The 15,222-nt window shown below is 41.8% G+C and overlaps 1 protein-coding gene across 1 annotated transcript in view; it reads left to right on the forward strand.

Moving 5' to 3' along the window:
• The first annotated feature begins 769 nt into the window (after positions 1-769).
• The window catches only part of podn (podocan), a 40,493-nt gene continuing 26,040 nt past the window's right edge, over positions 770-15,222 (forward strand). The window contains exons 1-2 of the mRNA XM_059984327.1: positions 770-1,112; positions 4,306-4,399. Of these exons, the coding sequence (XP_059840310.1) occupies positions 861-1,112; positions 4,306-4,399 (346 nt within the window). The 5' untranslated portion in view covers positions 770-860. The remainder of the gene's footprint in view (positions 1,113-4,305; positions 4,400-15,222) is intronic.

Below are 15,222 nucleotides of genomic sequence, written 5' to 3' on the forward strand. Positions count from 1 at the left end.
CATTACTGAAATGTTGTTTAATAGTTCCTGTTAATTTTAATACGTGGCATTTTCCTGCTTTCGCTCTGGAGTGTTATTACCGAGTTAGACATGGTTCTCTCTTATTAGGGCTTTTAGCCAATTGAAAATGAATGATTAGACATAAAAGAAGTTTGTTCAATAGTGTGTTTTGGCTAGGCTTTCCAGAGACTTACCCAAGAAAAGTTTTGCAGAGTTGTGTGCTCCCATATGATAACTCCAGAATGGTCCTAAACATTTCTCTTGCATGTTTCTGAAAGAGAACGGAAGTTATGTTTGGAAGTTGATGCATAGTTTCTCTCCATTTTTGATTCACATCTGGAAAAGATCTTCCTAGAATAAAAACTTGTCCAAGCCCAGGGCACTTTGGAGAAATGAAAATCACATTCTCACTGTAAATCTTTACACCCTGTTCTTGGTTAAGAGGTGATTACGGTAGGCTGAGTGTATTGTTCACCAGCAGTAATAATTATTTGTTGAATGTAAAGAAAAATATGTACATTAATAACAATACATATCTAAATATTTAGTGCAGTCTATTAACTATTCCAAGTGAAATAATACCAAATATTAATATTTAATACCTTTAATTTCTCAATCTGCATGTTACAGTGAAAGATGGAGATTTTGGATTATAAATGTGAGGAATTTGCAAAGTATATATTATAATCAGTTGTACCTCAGGCTAACTTCAAGTTTTAGCACATTTAATAATTAATTTTCTCCACTAATTATAGTTAAAATGATGGAATTAAAATTTTGTATTAAATAGGCTGTGAAATTCTATCCCACCTTGTATGTGCTAAATCTTAAAAAGAGTTGCATTGTTTCAGGAGGTAAAAATGAATTGGAGCAGTTGGCACCCTGTGTTGCTATGTCTTCTGAGTTTCAGCTGCAGTGCAATAAGTGAAGAAAATTACATCCATGAATTAGTAAAGAATCAAACAGGAGTGACAACTGATCTCAACGTGCAAGTAGACTACTGCCCTACTGACTGCAGTTGTAACCTGGATGGAACTGTGAACTGTGCTGGGGTGGACCTAAAGGAATTTCCCAAGAACTTATCGCAAACGATATTACATCTGTCTTTGCAGGTAACCAATAGTATAAATACGAGGATTGTCTTGCTCTGTCCTGTTCCACTGCAAAAAAAGAACTTTTAAGAATGTCTGCCCCTTGATGTGTAGCAAATAGTAGCTTTTGATGAACAGCTATACATGGCAATTGTTCCATGCCCTCTCCAGAGTTGTATTTCCACCTGACATTCTATTATCATTTCAGGCTAACGCAAGCTGAAACCTTTTTGGTATTAGGCATAGGCAACCATTTTAGCAATTAGCATTAACAGACTAAAGGACAGTACAGTTCATCTAGTCAAGCGTAAATTTATTTTTCTCCTGAGCAACACACACAACATGCTGGAGGAACTCAGCAGATCAAGCAGCATCTATAGAAATGAATAAACACTCAAGGTTTTGAGCCACGACCCTTCTTCAGGACTGGAAAGGAAGGGGGAAAATGCCAGAGAGAAAAGGTGGAGAGAGGGGAAGAAAGACAAGCTGGAAGGTGAAGCCAGGTGGATGGGAAAGATAAAGGGCTGAGGAAGAAGGGATCTGATAGGAGAGGAGAGCAGACCATGGGAAAAAGGAAAGGAGGAGCATCAGGGAGATGTTATAGGCAGGTGCGGAGAAGAGGTAGGAGACTAGAGTGAGAGTAGAATAAGGGGAAGGGGAAAAATTTACCAGAAGTAGAAATGGATCAGCTTGGAGGCTATCTAGATGGATTATGAGGTGTTGCTCCTTCACCCTGAAAGGGGCCTCATCGTGGCAAAAGAGTAGGCCATGGACTGACATATTGGAATGGGCATTTCTGTCACTTGCTGGGATATGTGCCATGAGGGGGATTAGTGGGGAGGGACAAAGCGCAGAAGGAGTGGTCCCTGGGGAAAGTGGAGAATGGGGGCAGGTAAAGATGTATTTGGTAACAAGATCCTGTGAAGATGGTGGAAGTTGTGGAGAATAATGTTTTGGATGCAGCTCATGGTAGGTGAGGACTAGAGAAACACTATTGCTGTTAAGGCAGTGGGTGAGCACAGATGTCCAGGAAATTGAGGCGCAGGTGAGGGCGGCATCAATGTTGGAGGAAAAGAACCTGCATTCTTTGAAGGAGGAGGACACCTCTGACGTCCTTGAATGGAAAGCCTTATCTTCCTGCCTAGTCCCTGCATACTTAAACTCATTATAAAGACCTTTCTCCAGGGTTTGGTCCAACCAGATATCAACCCACGACCCTCTGGTTGTTCTTCCCACTGCATTAATATATTAAGCTTGCTGTATTATGAAAATACAACATAAATTGAGCTTCCTTTTTATTTTAAAAATTCAGAGTAAATTTGTTATCAAAGATGTCACCATCTACAGCCATAAGGTTAATATTCTTGCAGCCATAACCAATCCACAATAATAATCAGAATAGAACCATTGAGGGACAACACCAGTTTAGGTGTTCTACTAGTGTGCAAAGGATAACAAACTGTGTGATGCAAAAAGAAATAAATAATAATAAATAAATTAGCAATAAGTACCAAGAACATGAGATGAAGAGTCCTTGAAAATGAGTCCATAGGTTGTGGGAACATTTCAACGATAGGGCAAGTGAAGTTATCCTCTTTGGTTCAAGAGCCTGATGATTGAAGCGGAATAATTGTTCCTGACCTGGTAGTGTGAGTCCTGGACCTTTTTACTGATGGCAGCAGTGAGAAGAGAGCATAACCTAGGTTGTAGAGGTCCCTGATGTGGGATGCTGCCTTCCTGTGACAACACTCTATGTAGATGTGCTCAATGGTGGGGAGAGCTTTACCTGTGATGGACTGGGCTGTATCCACTATTTTTCTGAGATTTACAGTTCAAGAACAATGGTGTTTGCATACCAGTCTGTGATGCAGCCAGTCAATATACGCTCCACCACACATCTACAGAAATTTGTTTAAGTTTTAGATGTTATGCCGTATCTTCGCAAACTAGAAAATAGAGAGACTGTTGTGCTTTCTTCATAATTGCATTTGTGTGCTGGGCCCAGAACTGGTCCTCTAAAATGACATCATTGAGGGATTTTAAATTGCTGATCTTCTGATGACCTCGGACCTCTACCTCCGATGAGGTCTGGTTCATGGTCCTAGTTTCCTCATCCTAAAGTCAATAAGCAACTCCTTTGCCTTATTGACATTGAGTAAGGGTTTTTTGTTATTTTATTTAGAGATAAGGTGTGGAACAGGATCTTCTGACCCAACGAGCCACAGCATCCAACAATCCCCCTATTAATCCCTCGCCTAATCACAGAACTGTTTTACAATGACCAAATTAACCTACAAGCTAATGTGTCTTTGGACTGTGGGAGGAAACCAGAACACCTGGAGGAAACCCATGTGGTCACCAGGGGAACATACGAACTCCTTAGAGACAGCGACAGTATTTGAAGCATTACGCTGACTGATAAACTGCCATGATGCCCCTTTGAACTTATCAAAGCCTTACATTTGTTGACCAAATAATTTAAAATCAAAATAACATTCCAGTTCCAGTTAACTAATTATAGATCTATTTGTATATAAAGAGAACTTCTAAGCTTTTTGTAAAGCACGGTTCCACAAGCTGAGTTCAAAACAGTGATTGAAATTGTCATTAAAACAAGCATGACTCATGGGATGCCCCATGAGGTAGAAATATTAAACACAAATCATATTGTGACCTCAATCAACATCTTTTACAAGATGAGAAAAACTACTTTGAAAAAGTTTGTGATACTTTGGGTGGCCTGAGAGTAAAATATAGGAGTTAATTGTTGACAGAATATGGAAGTAGCAGAGGCTACTTCAATCATTTCATTTATCAGAACATTTCCACACATGCAGAAATCCACTACTTACTTGTATCAGCCAAAAGTCGTCTGTTGATTTGAAACCTACAGTATGTACCCAGAGGTTTTGAAACGCGGGACATTCTCATGGGATAGGGTGGAGTGAAGGTGCCAGTAGACCTTGCCAAAACTACATTTTGAAAGCAGTCCAGAAATATAATAAGCACTGAAGTTAAATGCACACATTGTTATACAAGCATCATCATTGCTTCGCTTTGTTTTACTGTAATCATAGATCAGTTTCCCACGGTAGTGCACTACTACGGTGAGATATCCTTCTTCCAATTCACTTCTGATCACCTCCTCAAGCTTAAAGGGAGCTTTCTGGGCTTTTGGCAGAACTCAAAATTCATGTCATTTCTTTTTATACAGAACAATGCTTTGGAAGTGATCCCACTGGAGGAGTTATCAAGGCTGCAGAGTCTGGAAACTTTTAACTTGCAGAATAATCGGCTTACATCTAAAGGTAATGGAAGCTTTTCTCTCTGCTAACTCCTAAAGCTAAAGGGAGGGCTCAGGCCCAGTATGAACATGGATTCATTTGCTAATCACCCCTCAAAGTTAACTAAAACCCATTTACATAATGGTGTATATCTTAGCTTTAAATCGGAAATTTACAGATTGTTAGTCTGGTTGCAATCTGCTTGGCTTCCAAGAGAGCTTTGGTCATAGAATCACAGAAAAGTACAACAGAGAAAAAAGCCCTTTGGCACATCTAATCCATGCCATAAGACCATTAGACATAGGAGCAGAATTAGGCCATTCAGTCCATCAAGTCTGCTCCACCATTCCATCATGGCTGATCCTAGATTCAACTCAACGCATTACACCCACCTTCTCACCATATCCTTTGATGTCCTGACCGATCAGAAAATGATCAACTTAAGCCTTAAATATACCCATGAACTTGGCTTCCACCACAGTCTGTGGCAGAGCATTCCACGGATTTACGACTCTGGCTAAAACCTCTGTTCTAAAGGGTTGCTCCTCAGTCTTGAGGTTGCGCCCTCTAGTTCTGGATATCCCCACCATAGGAAACATTTTCTCCATATCTACCCTATCTAGTCCTTTCAACATTTGGTAGGTTTCAATGAGATCACCCGCATTCTTCTAAATTCCAGTGAGTACAGGCCCAAAGCTGCCAAATGCTCCTCATATGTTAACACCTTCATTCCTGGAATCATCCTCATGAACCTCCTCTGGACCCTCTCCCAATGACACACATTTTTTCTGAGATATGAGGCCCAAGACTCATATCAAGACAGTGCTCCAAGTGTGGCCTGACTAGTATCTTATAAAGCTTCAGCACTATCTCTTTGCTTTTATATTCCATTCCCCTTGAAATGAATGCCAACATTGCATTTGTCTTCTTTACCACAGACTCAACCTGTAAGTTAATGTTCTGGGAGTCTTGCATGAGGACTCCTAAGTCCCTGTGCACATCTTATGTTTGAACCTTCCCTCATTTAGATAATAATCCATACTATTGTTCCTTTTACCAAATGTATAATCATACATTTCCCAACACTGTATTCCATCTGCCACCTTTTTACTCATTCATCCAATTTGTCTAAGTCCTGCTGTAGTCGCACTGCTTCCTCAACGCTACCTACCCTCCACCTATCTTCATATCATCCGCAAACTTTGCCACAAAGCCATCGATTCCATTATCTAAACCATTGACAAACAATGTGAAAAGCAGCGATCCCATACCCGAGGAACACCACTAGTCACCGGCAGCCAACCAGAAAAGGCCCCTTTTATTCCCACTCACTGCCTTCTGCCTGTCAGCCATCCCACTAACCATGCCAGTATCTTTTCTGGAACGTCACAGGATTTTATCTGGTTATGCAGCCTCATGTATGGCACCTTATCAAACACCTTCTGAAAATCAAAGTAAATGACACCCACTTTGTCCCCCCAGCTTCCTTGAAGAACTCTTAACAGATTTGTCAGGCAAGATATCCCTTCACAGAAACCATGCTGACTTTGACTTATTTTATCATTAGTTTCCACCTACCTCAAAACCTCATCCTTAATAATAGACTCCAACATTTTCCCAACAACTGAGGTTAGGCTAACTAGCCTGACATTTGCTTTCTTTTGCCTTCCTCCCTTCTTAAACAGTGGAGTGACATTTGCAATCTACCAGTCCTCTGGGACCATGTCAGAATCAAGTGATTCTTGAAAGATCATGACCAATGCATCCACTATCTCTTCAGCAACCTCTCTCAGGACTCTGGCATGTAGTCCATCTGGCCCAGGTGACTTATCCACCTTACGACCTTTGAGTTTCTCCAGCACTTCTTCCTTTGTAATAGCAATGGCACTCACTCCTCATTCCTGACACTAATGGACCTCTGGCACACTGTTACTGTCTTCCACAGTGAAAGCTGATGCAAAGCACTCATTAAGTTCATCTGGCATTCCTTTGTCCCCCATCACTACCTCAGCAGCATCATTTTCCAGTGGTCCAATAGCAACTCTCACCTCCCTTTTACTCTTTATATAACTGAAAAACTTTTGGTATTCTGCTTTATATTAATGGCTAGCCTAGCCTCATTTTTTTTCTTCTCCCTTCTTATAGCTTTTTTAATTGCCTTTTGTTGGATTCCCACTCATCCAACTTCCCATTCACTTTTGCCCATTTAAACTTTCTACTCTCATCGACCTGCACCAGGACCTTAGCTCTCCATGCCCTACCATCCATATAGCTATCCAAACTTCTCTTAATCTTTGGAATCAGGTTTGGATGCACCACTTGTGCTGGCAACTCATTCTACACTCTCAAGACCCTCTGAGTGAAGAAGTTTCCCTTCATGGTTAGTTCAAACATTTCACCTTTCATGACTTCTAGTTGTACTCCCACCCAACCACAGTGGAAAAAGCTTACTTGTATTTAACTTATCTATACACTTAATAATTCTGTATAACTCTATCAAATCCCCTTTCAATCTTCTACATTCTAAGGAATAAAGTCCTAACTTAATCAATTTTTCCTTTTAACTCAAGTCCTCCAGTCCCGGTAACATCCTTGTAAATTTTCTCTGTACTCTTTCAGCCTTATTTACATCTTTCCTGTAGGTAGGTGACCAAAGCTGCACACAATACTCTGAATAAGGCTTCACCAATGTCTTGTACAACTTCAACATAACATCCAATCTCCTGTACTCAATACTTTGTTTTATGAAGTGCAATGTGCCAAAAGCTTTCTTCGTGACCTTATCTACGTGTGATGGCACTTCCAATGAATTTTGAGACTAAATTCCCAAATCCCTTTGTTCTACAGCAGTGCTCAGAGCCCTACCATCCACAATGTAAGACCTACCCTGGTTAGTCCTACTGAAGTGCAACACCTCGCACTGTCTGCATTAAATTCCATCTGCCATTTTTCAGACCATTTATCCAGCTGGTCCAAGCTCTCATAGTCTTCTTAGCTGTACACTACGCCCCCACCTTGGTGTCATCTGCAAATTTGCTGATCCAGTTAACTACATTATCATCCGGATCATTGGTACAGATGACAAACAACAGACCCAGCAACGATTCCTGCGGCATTCCACTAGACACAGGCTTCCAGTCGGAGAAGCAGTCATCTACTACCACTATCTGACTTCTTCCACAAAGCCAATATCTAATCCAATTTTCTATCTCATCTTGAATGCCGAGCAACTACACCTTCTTGACCAACCTCCAATGTGGGACCTTGTCAAATACCTTGGTATATTTGAAAACTGTGTGCATTACTTTATACATTTAAACAGAGGATTCTTGGAGTGAATTGCATTACTCTGATGCTCTTCGTTCTGGTTCACTTTCATTTCCATGTGAAAAATGTCTTTTGTTTATGTTGTACTTTTCATTTAACTTTCATTTTAAGCGTTATATTTTCTTTAAATATCCTTTTGTAGTTTCTCTTTAATGAAAATGTTTTTCAGCTTTCAAGTTCTCTGGCCTCGTATTCAAATGAAAAAGAGGAAGTCTGCTCATATAGGTATCCTATCACTAACTCATGTATGGTTACTAAGGAGTGTGTGACAGCAATGCAGTCTCTCAGATTTACTATTATGTCCACTATACTGCATCTAGATTGTTTCTTCTTTTAGTGTGAACTATCAACTTGAGATCTTTCTGGACCTTGACCTGAAAGATCTTTAGGAACACATACTCAGTTTGGTTTTCATTCAGCAGTTGGACAATACAGAAAGGCTGACACATATAATGCATCCATGGTTACCATTATGCAACCAAGCAACTTGTTGGATTACTTCAGATTCAGAATTCATTTAGGGTGGGAATTGGAGTCTCACATAGTGTAAGGAGCTCAGATTCCCTGCTTTAAAATGCATTAATTTGAGTTTTTACAATACAGTCACTTCATGGTCATGTTTATGATAACCATTTTCTTCAATTTTTAAACTAAAATCTTCAAGTAAACAAGGTGTAGTTTAATGAGATGTACTTATCCAGCAATGCTTACATTTTGCTTACACAGTTCCTGTCATTATAGTGGTGGTCATTCTCAGCAGATGAGAGATTTTTCTTGGATTGTACCACAATTATTTTCATATTCTGGGTTGTGCAAGAATCTTCCAAGATGTCATAAAGTTACAAGATCTTTCTCTTGATACTTGATCTCACTTACCCATAATTATATTTGTAAATGCCTTGGAGCCCAAACTAAGCACCACATTAACACATTTTTTGATTCTTATTTTTTTTTCTTCTGTTCCTTTTCTCTTTATGGCTTGTTGGTCCTCTTTACCATAACACTTAGCTATTGCATAACCCTTGTTGATTACATCCATTTAAAATTCCCCCTTCTGCTAAATAGAGCTGGCAATAACAATTTATAAAATACCATTGCATTTTAGTGGTTTATCTCCAGCAGAAAGCTTAAAACATCAAATGTCACTTCAGTCTTTAAGAAGGGAGGGAGGAAAAAGACAGGAAATTATAGGCCAGTTAGCCTGACTTCAGTGGTTGGAAAGACGTTGGAGTCCATTAATAAGGATGAGGTTTCGAGATACTTGCAGGCACATGCTAAAATAGGTCAAAGTCATCATGGTTTCCTTAAAGGGAAATCTTGCCAAGCAGATCATCTAGAATTCTTTGAGGAAATAACAAGCAGAATAGACAAAGGAGAGTCATTGGATGTTTTATACTTGGATTTTCGGAAGGCCTTTGACACAGGGCTGCACATGAGGCTGCTTAATGAGATAAGAGCACATGGTATTACAAAAAAGAAGATTGACTGGCTGGAGGCAAAGAGTGGAAATATTCTGGTTGGCTGCCAGTAGCTATTGGCGTTCTGCAGGAGTCAGTGTTGGGACCATTCTTTCTCATGATCTGAATAATTGAATTGATGGCTCTATGGCACACTATAGGTTGCAAACGATACAAAGCTAGGTTGGCGGACATGTGTTGAGAAAGCAGAGTGTCTGCAGAAGGACTTGCACAGATTTGGAGAATGGACAAAGAAGTGGCAGATAGAATACAATATAGGGAAGTGTGTAGTCCTGTACTTTGGTAGAAGGAATAAAGGTGTGGACAATTTTATAAATGGAGAAAATTCAGAAATCAGAAGTGCAAAATGACTTGGGAGTCCTTGTGCAGGATTCCCTAAATGTTAACTTGCAAGTTGAGTATGATATTAAGTACATTATGTTGCACATTGGTGAGGCTGCACTTGGAGTATTGTGTAAGTTCTGGTCAGCCTATTATAAGAAAGGCATTGTCAAGTTGGAGAGGGTGCAAAAGAGATTTATGAGGCTGCTGCCTGGACAAGAGGTCCTGAGTTATAAGGAAAGATTGGCCACACTGGATCTTTATTTCTTGGAATGAAGGAGAATGAGAGGTGGCCTCATGAAAGTTTATTATATCATATTGGGTATAGATTAAGTGGAATTTCATAGTCGAGAGGTAAAGGGCATAGATGCAGTTTGAGATTTAAGAGACCTGAGTGGTAAATTCTTAACACAGAAGATACTGAGTATCTGGGATGAGCTGCCAGAGGGAGTGGTCAAGGCTGCTGCAATTGTAACATTGAAAAGGCGTTTCGATAGGTACACGGTGGGGAAGGGCATGGAGGGATGGATATGGGCACAAAGTAGGCAACTGGGATTAGCAAGGAGGATGCATGGACCAGTTTGAATGAAGATCCTTTTTCTATACTGTATTACTGAATGACTCCATATGGAAAAAATAGAATAGCTGTGTGTTTTTTTTAACTGAGGTTTGGCAATGTTGGTATCAAAAAAGACCATATTGTTTTTAAAAGCTAATATACATGTACAACAGGCAATGAAGAAGAGGGTTTAAGTGGAAGAGCAAGAATGCATTACTGTATGTGCAGTATGTCAAGTCGTGCTAAGGACATTCCTGTGTTATCATTTACAGTTTTGATATCCTTACCTAAAAAATTAATATAATTACTATGGAGAGAATGCAGTGAAAATTCATCAGAGTGATGATAGATCTGTGGTATGAGAAAGAATTATGTAGGCTATACCTCTAGTTTTTAGAATTGAGAAGAATAAGAGATGAACTCATTGAGATCTGCAATGGTTATACAAGAAACTACCTGTGCTGTACAGGTAGCATTTTCTGTTTTTTATTCTTCCTTCAAATCGACAGCTTATGTCCCCAGTGTTGGAAAAGTGGCTATCTTTTCTATGTGGCTATCTATTCCAACTGCTTCCCATGTGCCCATGTGGATACAGGATTTTATATTTTTAATTCAATTAATAATTGTTCGTACCACTATAAAGGCCTGCATTTACTGTCCATCCAGAATTGCTTTTGAACTACAGGCTTTGCTGCCCCTAAGCTCACACCTACGTCAAATCATGTAAAGACAATAATTTACTTAAAGCTCCTCTTTCATTCTCAAGTTTGATTCATCTCACAGGTAACTCCCAATCGCAGTGCACCTTCATTAAGATGTCCTTGGAGCAATGTGGGCTGCCTTTAATGTACTAATATGTTATAATTCTGCATTCCTGCTGATGAATGCTGACAATTAACTACATATTTAGCACTAGCTTCCTGCAAACACAATAAGTTGCTGATTCCATTGCATTGAGTAAGTAAAGGACAATTCTGCCTCATTCTTTTTGTAGAGTAATTGATTTAGGTCAAATAGGTAATTTTTGGGCTTCTGGCCAGGTACATGTATCGAGTATAACTGACGTTTTGATGACAAACTCTGCCATCTTCTTCAGGGATGATGCCTGGGTACATCTAGACTGCTGGTATCTATAGCCCTGTTGGCCATCCCTCCTGAGCAGTTAGTCCTCATACAATCAGGTTTTCATTCTTCCCCCTTGTTTACCATTGAATTCCAGTTCTTACTTTGAACGAGGATGAGAACAACCAATCAGGAGGAACAAACTATAAGGGCATAGGTACCACCCAGCCTAGACATACCTGGGCATCATCCGTGATGCACCATCAATAACTCACTCTGAGACGTAAAGGCGAGATATCGGCTTTTATTGACTGGAAGAAGGAACAAGCAGTGGCTGACCACCATACTACATCCTGGGGACAGAGAGGCCGGGCTCAGACCTCAATCGCCTTTATATAGGGGTCTGTGGGAGGAGCCACAGGAGCAGTCAGCAGGGGGCGTGTCCAGACAGGTATATGTAGTTCACCACAATCCGTGAAGAAAATGGCAGAATTTGTCATTGAAATGTTGGTTATAGTCAATACCTGTACCTGGTTGAGACCTGAGAAGAGTTTATTTGTCATGTACGCTGGGAAAGCACTAGATCTTTTTTCAATTGATTTAGGTCTCAAAATCTATTGAGTTCTGTTTCTTGTGTCCCATCAGTTTTGAGATGATAGTTTTTGTAATCAAATCAGAATATTCATATGTGTTATGGTACAGAAGCTGACAGTCCCTGGGCACCTTGGAGTATCATCACCCCACGTGGGTGTCACGGTTGAGGATAGGCTTCTGGTTTAAGGTACTTCCCATTTACGATCTGTTATGGTTTGTAATTTCAAAACATTAAACTAATTCAAAGGAAGACATGGGAGTCCAAAATACGGGTCTAATTTTATGTTTACTTTAAGCGAGGCACACAGGTATCATGTGGTAATGTGACGATGTATGCAATTCACATGTTTATACATATAACCCAAAATGAATTATTCAAGAATGCTTAATCAATACACATACATACACACATACATACATACATACATATATACATACGTGCATACGAGGATTACTCAAGTATAATTGAAATGTTAAATACACAACAGGATCAAACAGATCCAGTCCTCAACACAACCTTTAAGATTATTATCAGAGGTTAAGCTTGGGTCACCAGAAGCAAACTTAGATATGACATCAGATTTGAGTTTTCTGTCCAATCAAGCAGAAGTGTCAAGGTAACACTGTTTAGTGCATGGTGGGCAAAGTAAATGCTGTGGCATTGAGAATAGGTGCTGAATTTGTTATTGTATATTGTATAGTTACAGTGTAAAGTGAAGTAGAACAAATTTCATTGTAAACTACATTCAAGCTATTCAGATATTGACTGTAAACAGAACCAGTTGATTTGTAATTAAATTTCTTTTCTCAAGGTTACTGGTCAGTTCATCTCCAGGAAGGATGGGGAACAACACAATAGAAATTGACTTGATTAATAGACTTGATTCACACCATCCCAGGGTTAAAATAACAGTTGGAATATTTTCTCTAGACAGTAGACTGTGGTTCACTATTGAAATATTTGGTGAAACTGATACACTGAAGAGTTGGAATTTTTAACAGCTATTTATATTTTTCACAGCCTTCTCTTTAAATGTCCCCCTGAATGCCCACATTAATACTAGTATAAGAGCAAATTGGAAATTTTGCTCTAGCTGTTTTATTCTTCTGTGCAGCTGTTGACTCATAAATATCCTGAAGCATGTCCTTATCAATTTCCCATCTGGTTTCCCTTCTTTTTTGCTGGATGTCATTTTCAAAAGTACAACTTTTCAAGTAGTCTTGTTTTCATTTAAGAACATTATTTTAAACTTCCCTTAAGAATGCTGAGGTAATAAGTTTTAAGCACTTAAAAGCAAATGGTCATCTGCTTTGGTGGTAAACCATGTATACCTGTCTGGTCAGGCCCTTCTGCTGACTGCTCCTGTGGCTCTTCTCACAGACCCCTGGATAAAGGTGATTGTGTCTCTGCTCCTCCCACAGTCAGCTAGCATGGACGTGCTCCATTTTACTGCTAATAAAAGCCTTTCAGTATTTACTCTACTTCCAGTCTTTTGGAGTTATTGATAGTGCATCATTTTATAAGCTGTAATTTTAAAGCATGGAGCACATTTTGAGACGCGACAAATTGGACATCGACCCGTCAACACCTGAGCCCGGCATCGCTTTCGAGCTCTGGCTAACCTGCTTCGAATCAAACCTGGAGGAGATTGAAGTGACCGAGTCTGCCGCGAAGTGCAAAGTTCTCCTCTCCAGGGTCAGTCCACGGATTTAATCGATGATTAGAGACCAGCTGAGTTACGACGGCACGATAATCGCCCTCAGAAGACAATACCTGCGGCCAGTAAATAAAGTCTATGCAAGACGTTGCTTAGCAACACAGTGGCAGCGGGCAGGAGAGTCGAGCGCCGAGTTTGTCCAGGCCCTACAGACGCTCGTGCGGGCCTGCGATTGCCGGGGGCTGACGGCGGAACAGCATGCGGCGCTCCTAGTAAGAGATGCCTTCATTACAGGGATCAGGTCAGTGTACGTGCGCCAGCGGCTGCTGGAACACGCCGATCTTACCTTACATTCGGCGATTGTGCTGGCCAACATGCTGGAGGCCGCTCTACACAACTCTGACGATCTCCAGGCACGCGATCTCCCGACAGCCTTGTGGATGCCGCAGACACCTCAACCTGCCGGCAAATTGACCACGGCTGCTGCCAGTCGCAAGTCCACGAATTGTTATTTCTGCAGATTCGAGAAGCACCCCCGAAAACACTGCCCGGCCCGAGAAGCTACCTGCTCCAGCTGCGGAAAGAAGGGCCACTTAGCCAAGGCCTGTAAGTCCAAACCGCAAGCAGGATCGAGCAGCGCCGCATGCGAGGCATGGGGGTCGCCATCTTGCCTGCCCGCCGCCGTGTGTGAAGCATGGGGGTGGCCATCTTGGTTGGCGCCTCCTTGCACTGCCTACAACCCAAGGGTGCTTACTGGGCACCCCACCACGCCGGACCAAGACAGTGATTCAACTCTGGCCTCCGTGACCCTCGACCAAAGCGCTCCCCACCAGCTCGCAAGGTCAATGATGGACATCCTGGTGGAGGGACGCAGGACAAGTGGCTTGTTTGACATGGGCAGCACGGAGAGTTTTATCCACCTGGACACAGTGCAACGCTGCAGACTCGTGACATGGCTGGTAAGCCAAAGGGTCACCATGGCTTCTGGGTCGCATACAGCAGACATCCGGGGGGGGGGGGCGGTTGTGTAGCGACACTAGTGGTGCAGGGCACAGAATATCGAGACTTTACATTACTGGTCATGCCTCAACTGTGTGCCCCTGTGCTATTGGGGCTCGACTTCCAGAGCCACCTGTAAAGTGTGACAATGGAGTATGAGGGGCCCCTCCCACCAATCACTGTCTGAAATCCACAGTTCTGTGGGAAATCGTCACATACCCCGCTACTGACCACACTCACGCACCGACCCGCGCATCCCACCCAGCACCATGCCGACAGCTGTGCTACTGACACCACTTACGGCCTCTCCACCCTCAAGATCCCTCCCCCACCGCTGTTCGCCAACCTGACCCCCGACTGTAAACCTGTGGCAACTAAAAGCAGGAGGTACAGCGCGGGGGACAGGGCCTTCATTCAGTCGGAGGTGCAGCGGCTGCTCAGGGAAGGGATCACTGAGCCAAGCACAAGTCCTTGGTGGGCCCAGGTGGTCGTTGTTCGGAACGGGGAGAAGAATAGGATGGTCGTGGATTATAGCCAGACCATCAATAGTTTCACGCAGCTTGACGTGTACCTCCTATCCCGCATCATGGATATGGTCAACCAGATAGCTCAGTACAAGGTGTACTCGACAATAGACCTAAAATCCGCTTACCATCAGCTCCCCATCCGCCCGGAGGACCACCCTTACACTGCCTTCGAGGCAGACGGCAGGCTTTATCACTTGCTGCGCATCCGCTTCGGTGTCACAAATAGTGTATCTGTCTTCATAGAGGGAAATGGACCGAATGGTGGACCAGTGCCAAATGCAGGCCACGTTCCCATATCTGGATAACATCACCATCTGCGGTC

This window comes from Hypanus sabinus, chromosome 11 (genome assembly GCF_030144855.1).
Source record: "Hypanus sabinus isolate sHypSab1 chromosome 11, sHypSab1.hap1, whole genome shotgun sequence".
In the NCBI taxonomy this organism is placed as follows: Eukaryota; Metazoa; Chordata; class Chondrichthyes; order Myliobatiformes; family Dasyatidae; genus Hypanus; species Hypanus sabinus.